General features: G+C 39.9%; 1 protein-coding gene across 2 annotated transcripts in view; it reads left to right on the forward strand.

Annotated features, from left to right (window-relative positions):
• The window catches only part of DOK5 (docking protein 5), a 117,942-nt gene that overhangs the window by 64,727 nt on the left and 35,481 nt on the right, over positions 1 to 17,734 (forward strand). For both annotated transcript variants that reach the window (XM_075276874.1, XM_075276875.1), the window contains exons 2-3: positions 2,910 to 3,017; positions 17,076 to 17,190. In XM_075276874.1, the coding sequence (XP_075132975.1) occupies positions 2,910 to 3,017; positions 17,076 to 17,190 (223 nt within the window). The remainder of the gene's footprint in view (positions 1 to 2,909; positions 3,018 to 17,075; positions 17,191 to 17,734) is intronic.

The raw sequence follows: 17,734 nt of genomic DNA on the forward strand, positions 1-17,734 counted from the left end.
AGCTGTCCTCCAGTGCATGAAATCCAGCCCATGTCACTTAAAGAGACCTAAGTAGACTACATTCTGCTAAAGTAGCATGTAGCCAAGAGGTGGACGTCCAGGCAAAATATCTGAATCAATAATTAAGCTCATCACAAGGTCTATCAGTACAGGCGGAACAAGCACAGTAGTGGAGGTGACTTGTATGCTTTGTGATAGAGAGATCACAGACATCCATGCAAGCACTATGCGGCTATGCGCATTACATAAGTCTGGAATGTTGGCCTGAAAAAAGATGAAGAAGCCTCTACTTCAATATTATCATAAGAAGCATTGGTTCGAGTTTGCAAAAAAAGTACAAAGAGTGTACAGTAGAAGATTGGAAAAGGGGACTTGAGTGATTAAACAAAAGTTAAGAGACTGGGCTCTGATGGCTGCAAATAGGTTTTGGAAGAAACAAGGGAAAAGGGGACTAATGGATCAAGAAATTGAATGAACTGTCAAGTTTGATGGAGGAAGCCTGATGATATAGGGTTGTTTTATAGCCAAAGGCACTGGATACTTGACCAGGATCGATGGTGGTCTCACTGCTGAGCTATATGTGAGTATCCTACAAGAAGAGTTATTTTTGAGTACTAGGAGTATGAAAAGCACAAGATAGTGTTCCAGCAGGACAATGACCCAAAGCATATGTCAAGATTAGCAATGAAATGGTTCAATGACAATGAAGAGGTGCTGAATTAGTCTCCAGATCCCAACTGAATCATACATTTGTGGGTAGAGTTAAACAAAAAAGCTGTATTTGTACCCAAGTGAGTCAGCCAGTATGCACCAACATTGGGAATGTGTAGAAGAGAACTGGGATCAGATTTTGGTTGAGACATGCTTGTATCTGATTGTCAGCATGCCAAGAACGATTCATGTAGTGTTGAAAGCCAAAGTTGGATTTACAAAATATTAATAAAATAATAAAAAAATAAATTTAGATTTTTAGGAGCCAAACAGTAACAATGCAGTTACATAGCAAGAATCTGCATAACTAATCATATGCTAAATAGTTGCAAGGCAAATTTATGTATGAGATAGCCAAGAGGACTGTCTATAAAACGATGGTTGTCTCATATTCCCAGCTGTAGTGGATGTGAGATATGGAGCCTGAAAATCAAAAGTTTCATAATGGCCACACCCCTAGAAAAGGCTCCTCCTACTTTTGCTGTGATCTGCTGTTCATGAATTACCCTGCAAATGGTTCTTCCATGTTCCTATCTCAGCTATTGATCAAATTTCTATAACACATAAAACCAGAGAGAATTGTAATGTATTGAGATATAAACTGTGCAGTAATCCAGATAATCTTTATTGACCACTTTGAGAATAATACAACAGAGACAAAGTATGTGCCAACAGACCCCTGACCTCAGAGCAGGGATGCAGCGGGTGCACAGCCATCTCTAATAACATTGGTCACTGCTATTGATCCTCATCATCACTCTAATTCACTTGGAGAATTAAAGGTCACATGACCCAAACACTACTTTGTAGCACAGGCACAGCAGTGAATTGTGGATGGCTCAGAATGAGGTTAATATAGAAATTGCATCCTGGAAATCCACCAATATTTAAAGTGACGGTTACATCAATTCATAACATGACATTTGTGTCCATTATACTCTGACAGAGATTTCTTAAACAATGAAGATCTCCCCATCAATAAACTCCAAGCAGCAAATGGAGGGGCAAAAGAGAGATGACATCACATAGAGACCACACCATGGTACAGCATAGGGGTCAGAAAGAATGGAACCACATGACCAACCAACAAGTAGCTCCCATCTCATTTAATGTAGGGCCTCCTGAGAATGCAACGTCAGTAAATTGCAGAAATTGGTGACAATTTATATGCAAAAACTGCACAGTACTACTTCATTGTTCCTTGGGTTTAATTCTGTCTACAAGATTTTGTATTTCATTTACCATATAGATTTTTTATTTTTCCATTTACAAAACTATATAAGGACTTAATGTTAATGGAAAAATTGTACTTCATAATGGTGCGATTTGAAATTCTTTAAGATATATTGGGAGGCTTGAAAAAAAAAATCAAAAAGGGGTGTAATTGGAGAAAAATTGTGTTTCTTATGGACTTATCTTTGCGGCCAAAATGACATGTTACCTGTTTTGTATGGGTCATAGAATACATACAGCAATACAAAATAACCTTAAATTTAACAATTTAATACCTAAAGAATTCAGTGTGACATATAAAAAAAAAGTTCACAAGAATAATACAGCCTAGCAAACAGCTTTGAAAATAAAAGGGAATAAAGACGAATAATACCCAAGCTGTGCATGTGTACAGGGGAGTCAGACGAGATAGCTGTTTAAGGTGTATGGCCAACTTTCTCAGTATTTGATCTTATTTATTATATACTGTATATAACATATGCATAGTGCACACTGTCCTGCTGTGCTTGCTGGCTGTTATTCTCATGACCTGTCCTTACATGTCAGGCTCATTATCACAGTTCCTTAGAGACTTCATATATGACTGTGCTCATTGATATACATTGGGTCATTTCACAATTTTGTATCACTCCAAGTAAATTATTGATAAATAATATGAAATTAATCACTGTGGTGTATTTATACAAACTGTTGTACCAAAAGTTAAACACCTCTCCATCTCCCACAATGTAATGTAGCAATGTACAAAAACTATATATGATATCTTAGAGCTAGACTGCTAGCGGTGTGTCTGTCAAAGGAGTGATGTAATACTAGCCAAAGAAAATGTACTGTAACTGCAGGGTGTGATTGGATTATAAGACATAACATACATTTATATACTTGCAGTGTGATTTATTATTAAGGGAAAGGAGGGGATTAAGTTCATAACAATGTGTGATAGTTTTCTGCTTCTCCACCTGCAGATTTATCAAAGGTGCTGGTTAGTGTTCAAGAAAGCGTCCAGTAAAGGACCAAAACGGCTGGAGAAGTTTTCTGATGAGCGAGCAGCATACTTTCGATGTTACCATAAGGTAAATATGAAATATTATCCAGCAAAATGAAAGAGAACAGGTCCATGTCCTTCTCTACAGGAAAATTGGATAGGAATAGGACCTGTTCTATATTTCATGGCCCGGACTGTCGGCCTTCTCAAGTGACTGTGTAATTCATGGTCATGTGTATGGGTCCATAGAAATGAAGGGCTCAGTGTGCTATCCAGGAAATTCATGGATAGCACACTGATCATGGCCACAGTTGTCTGCAAGGGACATAACGCAGTGGGGTTCCTGAAAATAATAGGACCACACACTATGAAACCCAACCATAGCAGTGCTATACACTATGCTGCCTGACAATTAAAAGGTCCCAACTGTACCCAATTGAAAGTCAAGCTCCCACTGTGCCCCTATATGTCTACACCTTGCTACCTGATTTTAAAATAATTCCTCTACTGTGCTCTGTAAATTAAAAATGCTACACTTTGGCTCATTATATTGTCTAAAAGACCATCCTCTTAATGGTAATAATTTAGAAGTATTAATAATTACTGGTGTATTTCTTATGAGGAGGACGCTAAAACTGTGTTTCTGCATACCGTCTACTATTATGTATTTTTGGATTTCTTAATAAATATGTTGTACTGTACTTGATATCATGAGTGTTGGGATCTCCATGAGTGTTGGGTGCTCTACGTTGAGATATCAGAAATTAGGGCACATAACTGTTTTGCATGTGGGCCCTCAGTAGTCTGTGTCCACCCCTGCTTCTCTCTATAGCCTCCCTCTCTCACTTAGGCTTACACTAGGTTCACACTAGCGTTTGGTTTTCCGCTTAAAATGAGTATAATGGGGTTTGCCGGGTTTCCGCCCAATATGTACAGCGAGCACTAGTGTGAACCTAGCCCTGAACTGCCCATAGTTTCTTGCTTCTCACAGTCAGGTCACCATGATCCTATTACCTACCCCAAGTGTTATCAACAGCAGTTTGTGCAGGTTTCAGTACCTGTGCTGATATCATCTCACAGAGTAAGGTTCTGATGGGTATGCACTATTATTAGTTCACTGTGTGCACAAAAATATGTGTGTATCTAGATAGAAAGTAGATTCACTGAAAAAACATCTAGAACAAAAAGATAAAAATTTAACTTTTATTAAATAACAGACTAAAAGAGTATCAAAAAGGTGTTTTAAAAAGCCGAAAACACCAGTGGATCTATGTTCTCGGTCACCCTGTCCACCTGGATGTAACCATGTGTGCCAAACGATCATAAATCTCCTATTGTGGTCAGACAGTAATAAGACAATACTGTGTATGAGGGTCTAGCAACATAATAGGCTTAAAGCACATTACCTAAATGTATCACTGACTCCCTCAACCATAAAGAGCATGCCTAATAGACAAATAGCACGTAGTAGACTTGTGCCAGACTCAAGTGTGCTATAAGTCCTCCAGTGCTTGTCTCCCCCGAGGTTACTGGCCTAATGCCACGCCAACGGGATCTGGCAAGCCTGAAGGTGCTTAGATGAGCGGCACTGATACGTCTGCTATTAGTCTAATAGAAGGCATGTAACTAAATAATCTGACCCTTTGGTAGCCCAACGCTGCGTTTCATCACAACTATGAATCATCAGGGGCCAATCAGTTATAGTTCAGCATGGGTTAATACCCAAATCACAAATGTCTGTGACCAGACGTGACCGCACTGATGTCGCAAGCTGAAAGGGATCCCAACATAATACAGTGACTTGGGAATGTTAGATGCCTCCAGACATGCTTCCCCTGCTGTCCCAGTTGCATTCCAGGGTGTTGGCATCATTTCCTGGGGTGTCATAGTGGACTTGGTGACTCTCCTGAGTCGAAGAGTGGGATCCCCTGAAACAAGCATTTTTCCCCCATAGACTATAATGGGGTTCGATATTCGTTCGAATAGTCGAATATTGAGGGACTATTCAAAACGAATATCAAATATTTTACTGTTCGCTCATCTCTAACTATTATGAGCTCTACAGTATTTTGCAGGAACAGGGAATAGACATAGGTGAAAGCATCGGCCGGAGTACATTTTGAATCTACTTCAATGAATACCAAAAAAAAGTTAATAGTGACAATCTTTTGTCTTGATAGGTTGCCAATGGATTCAACAATGAATATCAGATTTTTCTTCAGCCTGGTACATGTCATAAAGTAACCATGATTTCCCTATTCTGGTCAGGTTATCTTCTTGTGAATGCAATGTCCTTGCTTGCTTCTATGTTCTTTTATGACCAGCCAAAATAGGGAAATCATGTCTGGGTTTCTGACAAGAGCCACATCTGGCTCGCGAGCCATAGGTTCGCGACCCCTGCTGTAGACAGAAGCAATATTGAAGTTATATGTGTGTGTGTATAAGGCAATATTATATAAGAGTTATATTCTTGTACATAGGGAAAGTGTATAGTAATTAAATTCTTGCATAAAGGGTACAATGTTCACACTTCAGGACTGGATGATGATTTAAGAGAAAATATGCCATATAACAATCTGCATTAAATTTATATTAGTAGGTTATTTCACACACCATTTCCACTCATTGAAAAAATATGTGCCAGCCTCTGATTTCTTTAGTAGATTCTTTGTAGAATACACATCTTATCTGGCACAGTCAAATTTTGGATATGTGGATTCCATTATTGTTTATAATTATGATTATTTTACTTTTCAGCAAATGATTTACACTGTGGAGGGGCAGTCAGGAACTTTGTAGGAGAATTAAATTGACAACTATGATTTTGCCATAACAATTTACTAAGGCATTTATCACATATTATTGAAAGGCAAGGAGGAGAAGCCTTTAATGCTACATAATTATGCCCCACACAATGTACAGCAGCGTTTCCCTGCACGCTTGCCGCCTAGTTATGCTCTTTGCTCTATAAGTGATTTTAGCAGCCATAATCATTAGTGGAGAGCGCAGTAATTGAAGTATATACTGTTGATGATTATTATTGCACTATATTTACTGCTGCCACCAATTATGCTCAGTCACTGTCTGTGATCCCTAAACCTAGGGGTAAAAGGTTTCATATGGCTTATTTATCATCTGCCTTGTTCTTAAAGCTGTGTAAAAAGATATATATCCCATTCTGTTCCTCCAGCACAGTATAATATAAGGTTAGATACAGCAACTAATAGACAGTGTGGTTGAAATTACACAAAACTGCGTTGCCCCAAGTTTCCAAATTGGGTATGGTTGATGCAAGTTGGCTCGGAGAATCATACAGCATTGGTGCTGTTTCCACTATGAACCCCCCTTTATTAAGCAATAGTCAAATTTATATCGAACTCACAGCTGAGGATGAGTACAAATATATATTCCTACTTAAAAATGTTATATACTTTTAGTTATACGGTATGATCATCACATATTCATCACAATAATCAGGCTAGCTATCTTTTGCTAAATACAGTGTTGGACAAAAGTATTGGCACCCCTGCAATTCTGTCAGATAATACTCATTTTCTTCCAGAAAATGATTGCAATCACAAATTCTTTGGTATTATTATCTTCATTTAATTTGTCTTCAATGGAAAACTACAAAAAGAGTTGTCAAAAAGCCAAATTGGATATAATTCCACACCAAACATAAAAAGGGGAGTGGACAAAAGTATTGGCACTGTTTGAAAAATCATGTGATGCTTCGCTAATTTGTGTAATTAACAGCAACTGTTACTTACCTGAGGCACCTAACAGGTGGTGGCAATAACTAAATCACACTTGCAGCCAGTTGAAATGGATTAAAGTTGACTCAACGTCTGTCCTGTGTCCTTGCGTGTACCACATTGAGCATGGAGAAAAGAAAGAAGACCAAAGAACTGTCTGAGGACTTGAGAAGCAAAATTGTGAGGAAGCATGAGCAATCTCAAGGTTACAAGTCCATCTCCAAAGACCTGAATGTTCCTGTGTCTACCGTGCGCAGTGTCATCAAGAAGTTTAAAGCCCATGGCACTGTGGCTAACCTCCCTAGATGTGGACGGAAAAGAAAAATTGACGAGAGATTTCAACGCAAGATTGTGCGGATGGTGGATAAAGAACCTCAACTAACATCCAAACAAGTTCAAGCTGCCCTGCAGTCCGAGGATACAGCAGTGTCAACCCATACTATCCGTCGGCGTCTGAATGAAAAGGGACTGTATTGTAGGATACCCAGGAAGACCCCACTTCTTTCCCAGAGACATAAAAAACCAAGGCTGGAGTTTGCCAAAACTTACCTGAGAAAGCCAAAAATGTTTTGGAAGAATGCTCTCTGGTCAGATGAGACAAAAATAGAGCTTTTTGGGAAAAGGCATCAACATAGAGTTTACAGGAAAAAAAAGAGGCCTTCAAAGAAAAGAACACGGTCCCTACAGTCAAACATGGTGGAGGTTCCCTGATGTTTTGGGGTTGCTTTGCTGCCTCTGGCACTGGACTGCTTGACCGTGTGCATGGCATTATGAAGTCTGAAGACTACCAACAAATTTTGCAGCATAATGTAGGACCCAGTGTGAGAAAGCTGGGTCTCCCTCAGAGGTCATGGGTCTTCCAGCAGGACAATGACCCAAACACACTTCAAAAAGCACTAGAAAATGGTTTGAGAGAAAGCACTGGAGACTTCTAAAGTGGCCAGCAATGAGTCCAGACCTGAATCCCATAGAACACCTGTGGAGAAATCTCTTGATGGCAGTTTGGAGAAGGCCCCCTTCAAATCTCAGGGACCTGGAGCAGTTTGCCAAAGAAGAATGGTCTAAAATTCCAGCACAGCATTGTAAGAAACTCATTGATGGTTACCGGAAGCGGTTGTTCGCAGTTATTTTGTCTAAAGGTTGTGCTACCAAGTATTAGGCTGAGGGTGCCAATACTTTTGTCCAGCCCGTTTTTAGAGTTTTGTGTAAAATGATCAATGATTTGACTTTTTTTAAATTCTCTTTTGTGTTTTTTTCATTGCAAGCAAAATAAATGAAGATATTAATACCAAAGAGTTTGTGCTTGCAATCATTTTCTGGAAGAACATGAGTATTATCTGACAGAATTGCATGGGTGCCAATACTTTTGGCCAACACTGTAGGTACAAAGGATACACCAAAGCAGGAAGTACCTAGCTTTCTACAGAAAGCAGATGTGATCCCTTGAATCATTCACTTGCACATGTCAAACATGAAATACTAGATAGAAGACAAAATTAAGTTGTGTCTATCACGTTCCTCCCTTTTTGTGACAAGTGATGTTGATGTTACAGGAGGTATATTCAGTAGGTCAGTGCTAGGTACAGTCTCCGAACTTATTCTTCCTCGTTCACCCAGTTCCTATCAGTAACCCTGAACTGCATCACAATTACAACACATCATCACGCCCAGGAGAGAAGTCTCACAACAGTTTTAGGCCTTATGCACACGACTGTACATTATTCAGCGCTCGCACACTGACCCATTTATTTCTATGGCCCCATACACATGACCATGTATTTTCAGGATCTGATGTATGGGGCTGAGAGCTGTGGCCAAAATTCAGGACAGGTCCTATTTCTGTCTGTTTTTCGGATTGTTCTCACTGGTCAATGAATGGGGCTGCGGAAGCATGGGCGGTAGATGAATGGCATACAGATGACATCCATTTGTCATTCGTACCATTTAATCATGGCCCAGTGACATGCATCTGACATGCCTTAATCCGTTTCTTTTTGCAGCAATTAGAAGTAAGACATATAAGAATCCTGAAGCTAATATAGATAAGTACACAGACCATCATACCAAGTGGGGTTTAAAAATGAGAATTTGACCACCAGCTGTCCCAATTTTCCAGGTGTTTCTTAAGCTATTTATTACTGAAGTTATTAATTTGCTATATACCTGCTCATATTCAGCAAGATTCATTAAAAAATCTGATCGGGTTCAAGAGGGAGAGCTAGATATGACATAGTCTTAGCTGAGACAGGGTTTTGAGTACAAATCTTAGGGTCCATTCACATGATGTAACGAGCGTTGATTCTTACACGTAAACTCGTCCCAGAGTCAGTGCTGCAAAACAGAATTCCATTGACTTCAATGGGTTCTGTTTAGCCGCGTAATACATTAATGGGAGGCTTTTTAAGCTATTGATTTCAATGTGTTATGCGCGCTAAACGGAACCTATTGAAGTCAATGGGATTCTGTTTTGCAAAGCTGACTCTGACACGAGTTTACGTTACATCGTGTGAATGGACCCTCAGACTTATCCTGGTCACGGACACTACTAATTGGGAGCTGATGGTGCTTAATCAACTTATTGTCCCATTCTTCATTTAGGACATCAATTAGTAGGCTTGTCTCTGGCCAGTACAGGGTCAGGACTAGCAGGAAGGATGTCATCCAGCTTATCCTCTGGGCCAGTCACTCTCTTACAGTGGCTTGCATAGATCCAGTTGACTTTTCCATCAAGTTCAACTGAAGAGAAAGTTGCCAGTAAAAACTTGAATAGGCTGTCATGTTTGAGATACATATTTTTCCTGATGTGATGCTTTAGGACCACCCAATCTCCAGGCTTGAGACCATGAGAATCCGTAACACCATCTGAGCCTGGAAAGGAGGAAAAAACATATTTATACACCACATCACAATGGTTTTTCAAGGCCTGCACATACTGTAGTCTGAGAGTGAGCTGTACTGTGTTTGGAGGAACTGTGGGAGGTATAGGCCTATAATAGGGGTTGAACCAAAAAGAATCTCACATGGAGAAAGGCCAGCCTTTTGGTGAGCATAAATATTGCATAATACAAGTCTAAAGGGAGACAATCCACCCAGTGCTTCTCAGTTTCCTCCATAGTTTTCTAAATCTTTCTAAAATTTCAATATGCCATTTAACCTTTCCACCTTCCCAGTGCTCTGAGGATGATATGGGGTATGAAAGGCGTGTTCTATAGTCAGGGCTTGCACAACTTCAGTAAAATATGTACCTCTGTTGCTCTCAATAATACCTGGGACACCAAACCTGTGCGGGAAAAGTGGGGTGCTCACTTTACTGAGGGTGGCCTGTTGACTGCACATCTTTGGCACATCTTTAACATCCTCAAATCCTGCTGTTTCTTGGGCCATAAGGGCCACACAATCATAGTCTTCTAGTAAACAGTCTTTTTCTTAAGATGACAATGAACTAGAGTAGAAGTCAAAGCCCTTTGCACTTCCTTAAGTTCCCTTTGAATCCGGTTTGGAGTTTAAGAGTGACATGTGGTGGCATGAGGAGGGCACAATGGAGTCAAAGCTGGCGGGCCATGGAGATATGTTTGGGCTGTACTTGAAACAGGATCCCATAAACATCATGCTGAGTACACAGAGTGGTGGGGAAATCAAGTACAATAGGAGGAGCTGGACAGCTACAACAACTCTAGCACAGGAGAGGGCTCCTTTAGCAACAGGGTCAAAATGAGCACAGTAATATGCCAATGGTCACTGCTGCTATATCAAGTTGTTCAGTGAGGACGGCAGTTGCATGGCTTACTATTTTAGTGCAATGCAGACTTAAAGGCTTGCTGTAGTTTGGAATGCCAAGATCTGGTGCAGAAACAGTTGCAAGCTTGAAAGTGTGATAATAGGCGAACAAGGTCCAAAAAGGTTCGAAGTTGCATGACACACTATTGTCATACTACTACTCCCAGCAAGCACAGTCCCTTGGTTACCTCTGTTTCTCATAGTGCAGCCCATGTTCCTTCTTATTCCAAATCACCTGGGCTAGCCTGTAGGACATGGACGTTCTCCTTCTCCGTAACTTGAGTGTTTAACAAATACACCTTTGAGCTCTGCCCAGCCAATCGCTAGAAGCAGGGCTGCCATGAAGTGCTGACAGAATCTCTAGGGTGTGATGGCGAGTTGGTCAGATGCATACAGTGAGTTACAAGCTGCACCATTGTCTTCACCTGAGCTGTGACCTGCACATCTCTTCCAGCGACTCTGCCACCCTTGTTTAAAGCTTTAAGAGACGCCATCATATTATGTCCTTCTGCACTGCCACACATGTTATCATAACTGCCTAGTGCCTGCCACCACTAAGTTCTGGTCCACCATTATCTTCCACTGGTGCCACGGTGTTGATATAAAACATGTATATATTTTTCCCATCTGCTTCCAAACACTGGTTAATGTTTGGTGGCTTTTTTTTTTTTTTTTTTTGAAAAGCCAATTTTTCATCACTTTTTAACTTGGCTGCAGCCATGAATTTGTCTCCCAAATAACAATAAGCCAGTGGTACTTACAAGCCAACAAAATATTTTTACACAATCATTGTTTTTTTGCAATATGACCACCAATTGTGTCTAAAATTCTACGGGCAAGAACTTTTCTCAAAAAAAAGGATAATTTGTGAAGCATTTTTAATTTTAAAATGTGTAAAAGTGAGTATCAGCGCAGTGTATGGTTATACTCTGAGTTTGTATCCACTACTTACCATTTGTTTTTCCATAGACATAAATGTCACTTTAACATAACTTCATCTGTGTTTGCCTTAGTTACCTAGAAATTGGATAGATAGGTGAGTAGGAGGACTAAGAGTGTTATACACTATGTTTTAAGCCAATTTAAGATGTGGACCATAACAAACTTGTTCGACCTGAAACAAATCTTGTACTTGAAACCGAAACAAATCTTGAAAGGTTCTCCCATCTCTACTGTGCATTCCTGTGAACTGTGCCTGAACAATAAAGGTCCTTGGATTTCAGTTCCTGAGAGAGTTTTGTGCTTACTCCCGGTTGATTCCTGACACCACTTTGAATCAGCCGCCACCTATACCAGAACTACTCCTAGAGGTAGCGACCTGATGGTACCGTGCAGCAAAGACCAGATCCCTGTATAGGGCTTAAGGGTGAAAATCAGGGGACCACTTAGATAATGCCCTCAGGAATAGCCATAGTGAAACCGGTTAGGTGGCACAGTGGGTCCACAATCCGATGTATGTTATACTGTGGGATAGGTAAGGGTCAAACAGCTTGCATCATGTCCCATGTGAGGTGACGTGCTGTGCTACAGAGAACACAACTTTTTCCAGGCAGAGCTGCAACTTAGAATGTGAGACTTAGCATTCTCGATGTTTACAGACAAGTTTTAGGGATGAGGGAACAAATGAAGAGAACATCAAGATATTTCAACAACACAATGTCAAGTTTTATCCATGTAGTACAGACATCATAGCAACAGAATACATGGTAGGTAAATTTTTGGCACTCTGTGATAATACTGTCCATATTACTAACCTTTGAAGGCAAACAAATACTGACAATCAGGATATAATGACACAGAGAAAACTGAAGTGAGGAACATGTGACATCTTCCTGATACCCTAAATGGGCCTCTATGGCCTGAAGAATGGCTGTATCCATCAGTTTGAAAAGGGTAGTGACACTGACAAGGAAGTGAGTAACAAGGGAATGGCTATGGTGGAGTTGACCCTCAAGATGTTTGGTCAGGGGTGTGTCCATAACTTCTCCATCCACCCCTTGAAAGGAAGTATAATCATCAGTCAACTCATAGAGGAACACATGGTCAGCATGCACTACGGTCTTGGCTGTCAGTTCATCTAATCTTTACCTGTGCAAAGAACTTCTCTATAGACTTTCTCTTTACCTTGTCAGTCAAAGTCACAGAGTTTTCAGCTTGCTTTATCTGAGCCGAAGCAGTAATTAGATTATAATAGGCGTTTCCTGACACTAACTCCTTATTTATTTTTCTTACTTGTATAGCGCTATCATTTCTCATCACTTTACAGATATTGGGCCCACATTCTAATGTCTTTGGAGTATGGGAGGAAACTCATGCAAATACGAGGAGAACATATCAGCCATAGAGACACAAGACATTCACATTTACACAGCAAACCAGAGGGAACACAATAATCAGAGTTCTTGTACCAGAGATTATATGTCATACTCACATGGAATGTAGAAGACTCGCCCCACAATGAGAGTGAGATAAAAATAAATTCTTTATTCATGCAATTGATTTTTAATTTCACTGTCAGTATAAGAAATCTTCTCCTTTGAATGGATGGACACAGCTTCTGGTCCCTGTTTGGGTGCCATGTTTCTGTGGGTGTTTCAGTGTTTCCCCAAGTTTCGCAAATGGGTGTGACTGAGACTGACCCGTCTTAGAAAATCATACAGAGACAGAAGTTGTGCAGATTTCAGAATGATTCCCCCTTTATTAAAAGGGTTTTCCCATCTCAGTGTTTCAGCCAGGCTGCCTGCAGTGTCTGCTTCTTACTTGCTGTATTTATCCTCCTCCTTCACCTGCTGAATGGGACTCATAATCCTTCTGCAGATCAGATATGTACAAGCTTGTACAGAATGGACTCAGTGTTGTCTGTGTGTTTACATAGAAAGATATGAGGGAAGTTCAATGTATTCTTGGTATTGGATCAATTTAGGTAATGATTTTTGGACAAAGAGGAAAATTATTTTTTAGAGTATTGAAAAGTTAGTTTCCAGATCAAACAAGTGTATTGAGGTTATAGGGGAGTACATTGAAAAATAAAATATATTCTGAATTGTCAGCTTTTTCCTTCATGCCTATACCGAGAATATATTGAACTCCCCTCGTAACAGACCTGGCTTTAGTATCAAACTGCAATTACCTGAATGGATTGTCCTGCCAGCGCTGAGTAAGTGACGTCACTTGTCCTATCTCCCAGGTCTGTGGGTATACGAACGCTTTGTAAACAATGGGAGGTGTAAGGTCACATTGCAGGCAAAGAAAGCAGAATTTCTAAAGCAATATATTTAGGAAAAGTCTTCAATTTACTTAAGCTACTAGTACAGATAGGATCCTTGAGATAGGACAACGCCTTTAAGCATTAGTTATGTTTATATAGAGCCTTCAGCTAGGGGTGTGTACAAATATATATTCCTGCCTAATACATTGTCTTATATACTTTTAGCTATATGGTCATCATGTATTTAACACATAATCAGGCGAGCAATTAAAAATATATCTTTTTCTCAAAGTAAAAAAAGGATATAAAACAGCAAATATCTACATAGATTCTACATATGCTCAGCATGAAGTATCATATATGATTAGCTTAAATACAACAGCTCGGTAAATAGAATGGCACATGATAGATTTTAGGTATGGTTGCAGGAATCTATACTATCATGACCAAAAGTGTTGGCAACCCTTCAATTTTTCCAGAAAATGAAGTATTTCTCCCTGAAAATTATTGCAATTACACATGTTTTGTTATACATGTTTATTACCTTAATTTGTATTGGAACAACACAAAAAAACAGAGAAAAAAAGCAAAAAAAATTATATAATATCATGCAAAACTCAAAAAATTGGCTGGACAAAAATACTTGCAACTTAATATTTGGTTGCACACCCTTTGGAAAAAAAATGACTGAAATAAATCACTTCCTATAACCACGAACAAGCTTCTTACAACTCTCAACTGGAGTTTGGGGCCATTCTTCTTTGCGAACTGCACAATGTCTTGAAATTTGAAGGGTGCTTTCTCTAAACAGCAATTTTAAGATCTCTCCACAGGTGTTAAATGGGATTTAGATCCAGACTCATTGATGGCCACTTCAGATCTCTCCAGCACTTTGTTTCCATCCATTTCAGGGTACTTTTTGAAGTATGTTTGTGGAGGTTGTCCTGCTGTAAGACCCATGACCCCAAGTGGTGCAAACCCAGTTTTTGACACTGGGCCCTAAATTACGACCCTTTGGTAATCTTCAGATTTCATGATGCTATGCACACAAGGCATCAAAACAACCCCAAAACTTCTTTGAACCTCTACTATATTAGTACTGTATTCTTTTCTTTGAGAATTTATGTCCACTTTGCCTTTTTTTCCCCCCAATTTCTTTGTGTTGTTCCAATACACACAAAGAAAATAAACATACGTATAACAAAATGTGTAAGTGTGATCATTTTCTGGGAGAAATACTTATTTTTGTAGAAAAATTTCGTAGTGCCAACCCTTGCAGCCATGACTGTAGATGTGTAAACAATATTTCTATTACCCACTTTAATGGAAATGTACAAGATGCACATTGATAATTTTCAATGTTACTTTTTGTTTTCCTGCTATGTTACTCGATGATCAATTAGTTTAGGCAACCATGCAATAACAGAACGTTCCTTCTACGTAATTTAATTGCATAACTATGTGCGCCTGAGCACCTACAGGCAGCTCGACCTAGGTGCAGGGCCGTGCTCATAGGTATAGAAAGTAATTCATCAAAATTTGGCAAACCTAATCAGCACAATGTTCCTCAGTTTTGCAAATCTCAGTCTGTGAGCTGTCACTATGGCTAGGTTCACATCTGTGTTGGCGTCTCCGTAGGGCTTCCAGCTGATAGTAGGTGGTGTGTCTTGGCTTCAACTCTCCTCAAGATACAGACAGAGGTGAGCACAATGGAGAGGCATGGAACCTGAATAGATTGTGTCTCCATTTATCTTGTGTCCAGGGGCTTAACTAGCAAAGACTAGGACCAACAGCAATCTTTTGATTTGGGGCTCCCCGCCCACAATGTATAGTGCCTGCTTACAGTATAGCACCTTTACTGGCTCCACACGCTAAAAATCTCACTTTACTTGTTCCCCACATGCTAAAACACTCCTTTTACTGGCCCCCATACTGTATAATGCCCTTTACTGGCCTCCTCATGAAATAATGTCCCCTTTTACAGGGTATAAAGCATATCCTTACTCTCCACACTATATTTTGCATCCCATACAGTTTGCTGACTTCTATACTAGTACCCACGCAGTATACTACCCCGTTATTATCCTCCATGCAGTAAATGCCCCCTTTAAAGGCCTCCATATTTTAATGCTATGACTTTAGGCCACACCTGCCCCAGGCAATTCCTGGGCAACCCGTTTAAGAATAATGTGTACACAGCATAACGTCCCATAGTACTTGCAGTATAATGTACCTAGTGGCCCTTTCACCAAGTATATTGTCCCACTGTAGCCCCTTCACACTGTATAATGTCCCTCAGTGACCCCCCCCCTTTGCACAGTATAATGTGCCACAGTAGCCCCTCCACACAGTATAGTATTCCAGAGTGACCTCTTCACACAATACAATGTCCTCAGAGGCACTACAGTTTTCGTTAAGCAAGTTTTTAGAGGTCACCACCCACAAACTATTACCGTATTATACTCTGAGGTCTCTTCAGACCCCAGAGTATAATGAGCGAAGCCCAGGAGAGGTGATTAAACATAACTAACAGTGTTACTTACCTCCCCTGTGCTCCGGCTTGGGTCTTCTGGCTTCTTGAACGACATCATAAGGGTCGCAACAAAAAATGAAATTGGCGTAACCCATGTGACCGCTGTTGCCCAATTACAGGTTCAAAATCCACATGCATTTTTAAAAAAAATCATGCAGTTGTATACGTTGTTTAAAAACAGTATTGTGATTATTGGGCAAAACTGCACTGTGTAAACAGAGCCTGAGCAGGACCCTTCATGATGCTGTTGATCAAGTATTCACATATTTTGTAGGGGAAATAAACAATGTTCATAAAACCATCCCCCCAATCACAGAGGAATATCTTTGAGGTAGGGAGGAGGCCTGAAAGCTTGAAAACGTTTGTTTACTGACCACTAATCATTGCAATGATCATCTAGATGTGTGAAGCAGGTGCCAGCTTCTCAGATAATCCGGACCAGCCCGCACCTTTTCCTGGCTGCTCTGGCAGTCAATAACATTTACACAAATGCTGTTTTCATCAGTAATGACATCATATTCATGGTGAGTGCGGCTGACAACTGAAATTATGTGCATAATGAATGGCGCATGTTAAGGACAAGTAAGGAAGTGATTGTAATAGGGACTGCATTGCTCACGCAATTCTGCAAAAGGGTAGACATTTTTTACGTGGTTTATATTTACAAAAATAAAATCGGAAAACCCCTTTAAAGGTAAATTTATAAAGCTATAACAGTGACCATGTTCATTATCACCCTGCTTTTCAAGACACAGATATCACTAAGAAACTCAAGGTCATATATTTACTGTGGATAGGTTTTTTTTCCCCTATTTTCAGCAAAATTCCCTTCAGTTGTCACAAGATAACCATCCATATAACTTTTTATTCCAGGTCACAGAGCTCAACAATGTAAAAAGCATTGCCAGACTCCCCAAAACCACCAAGAAGCATGCAGTGGGAATATTCTTTAGTGATGACACCTCAAAAACATTCGCCTGTGAGTCAGGTAAGGCCCTTCCCCCACACTTTCACTCACACTTGCCAACGACAACCGATCATACATATCATACCAACCATACATTTTAGCAGCTTAGATGTGTCGTTAAAATCCTATTCACACATGTAAAATGGGGTGTGCTGGCTATTTTTTCAATAGTCATCACATGGCTATGCTAAAACTAGTCTATTCTTATAACTCTTTGACATGATTTGTCAATAAAAAAAAACTGCCATTCTTGACTTTTTTCAGGAACCACTTAGGTGTCATTCACACTACTGCTAGTGACCGTCAGTAGTGTGCATTGCTATTGTCCATTACAAGAGTTTAGCAATGGATACTAGTAGAGATGAACGAGTAGTGAAATATTCGAGATTTGATATTCTTTTCAAGTAGAGCCTCAATATTTGACTACTCGATCGAATATCTAATCCCATCATAGTCTATGGGAAAAAATGCTCGTTTCAGGGGAAACCACTATTCGACCAAAGGAGAGTCACCAAGTCCACGAGTAGCAGGAGGAGAGTGTTTAGGAGGAGCGCTGTGCAGTTGA

The sequence above is a fragment of the Leptodactylus fuscus genome, chromosome 6, assembly GCF_031893055.1.
Source record: "Leptodactylus fuscus isolate aLepFus1 chromosome 6, aLepFus1.hap2, whole genome shotgun sequence".
NCBI lineage: Eukaryota > Metazoa > Chordata > Amphibia > Anura > Leptodactylidae > Leptodactylus > Leptodactylus fuscus.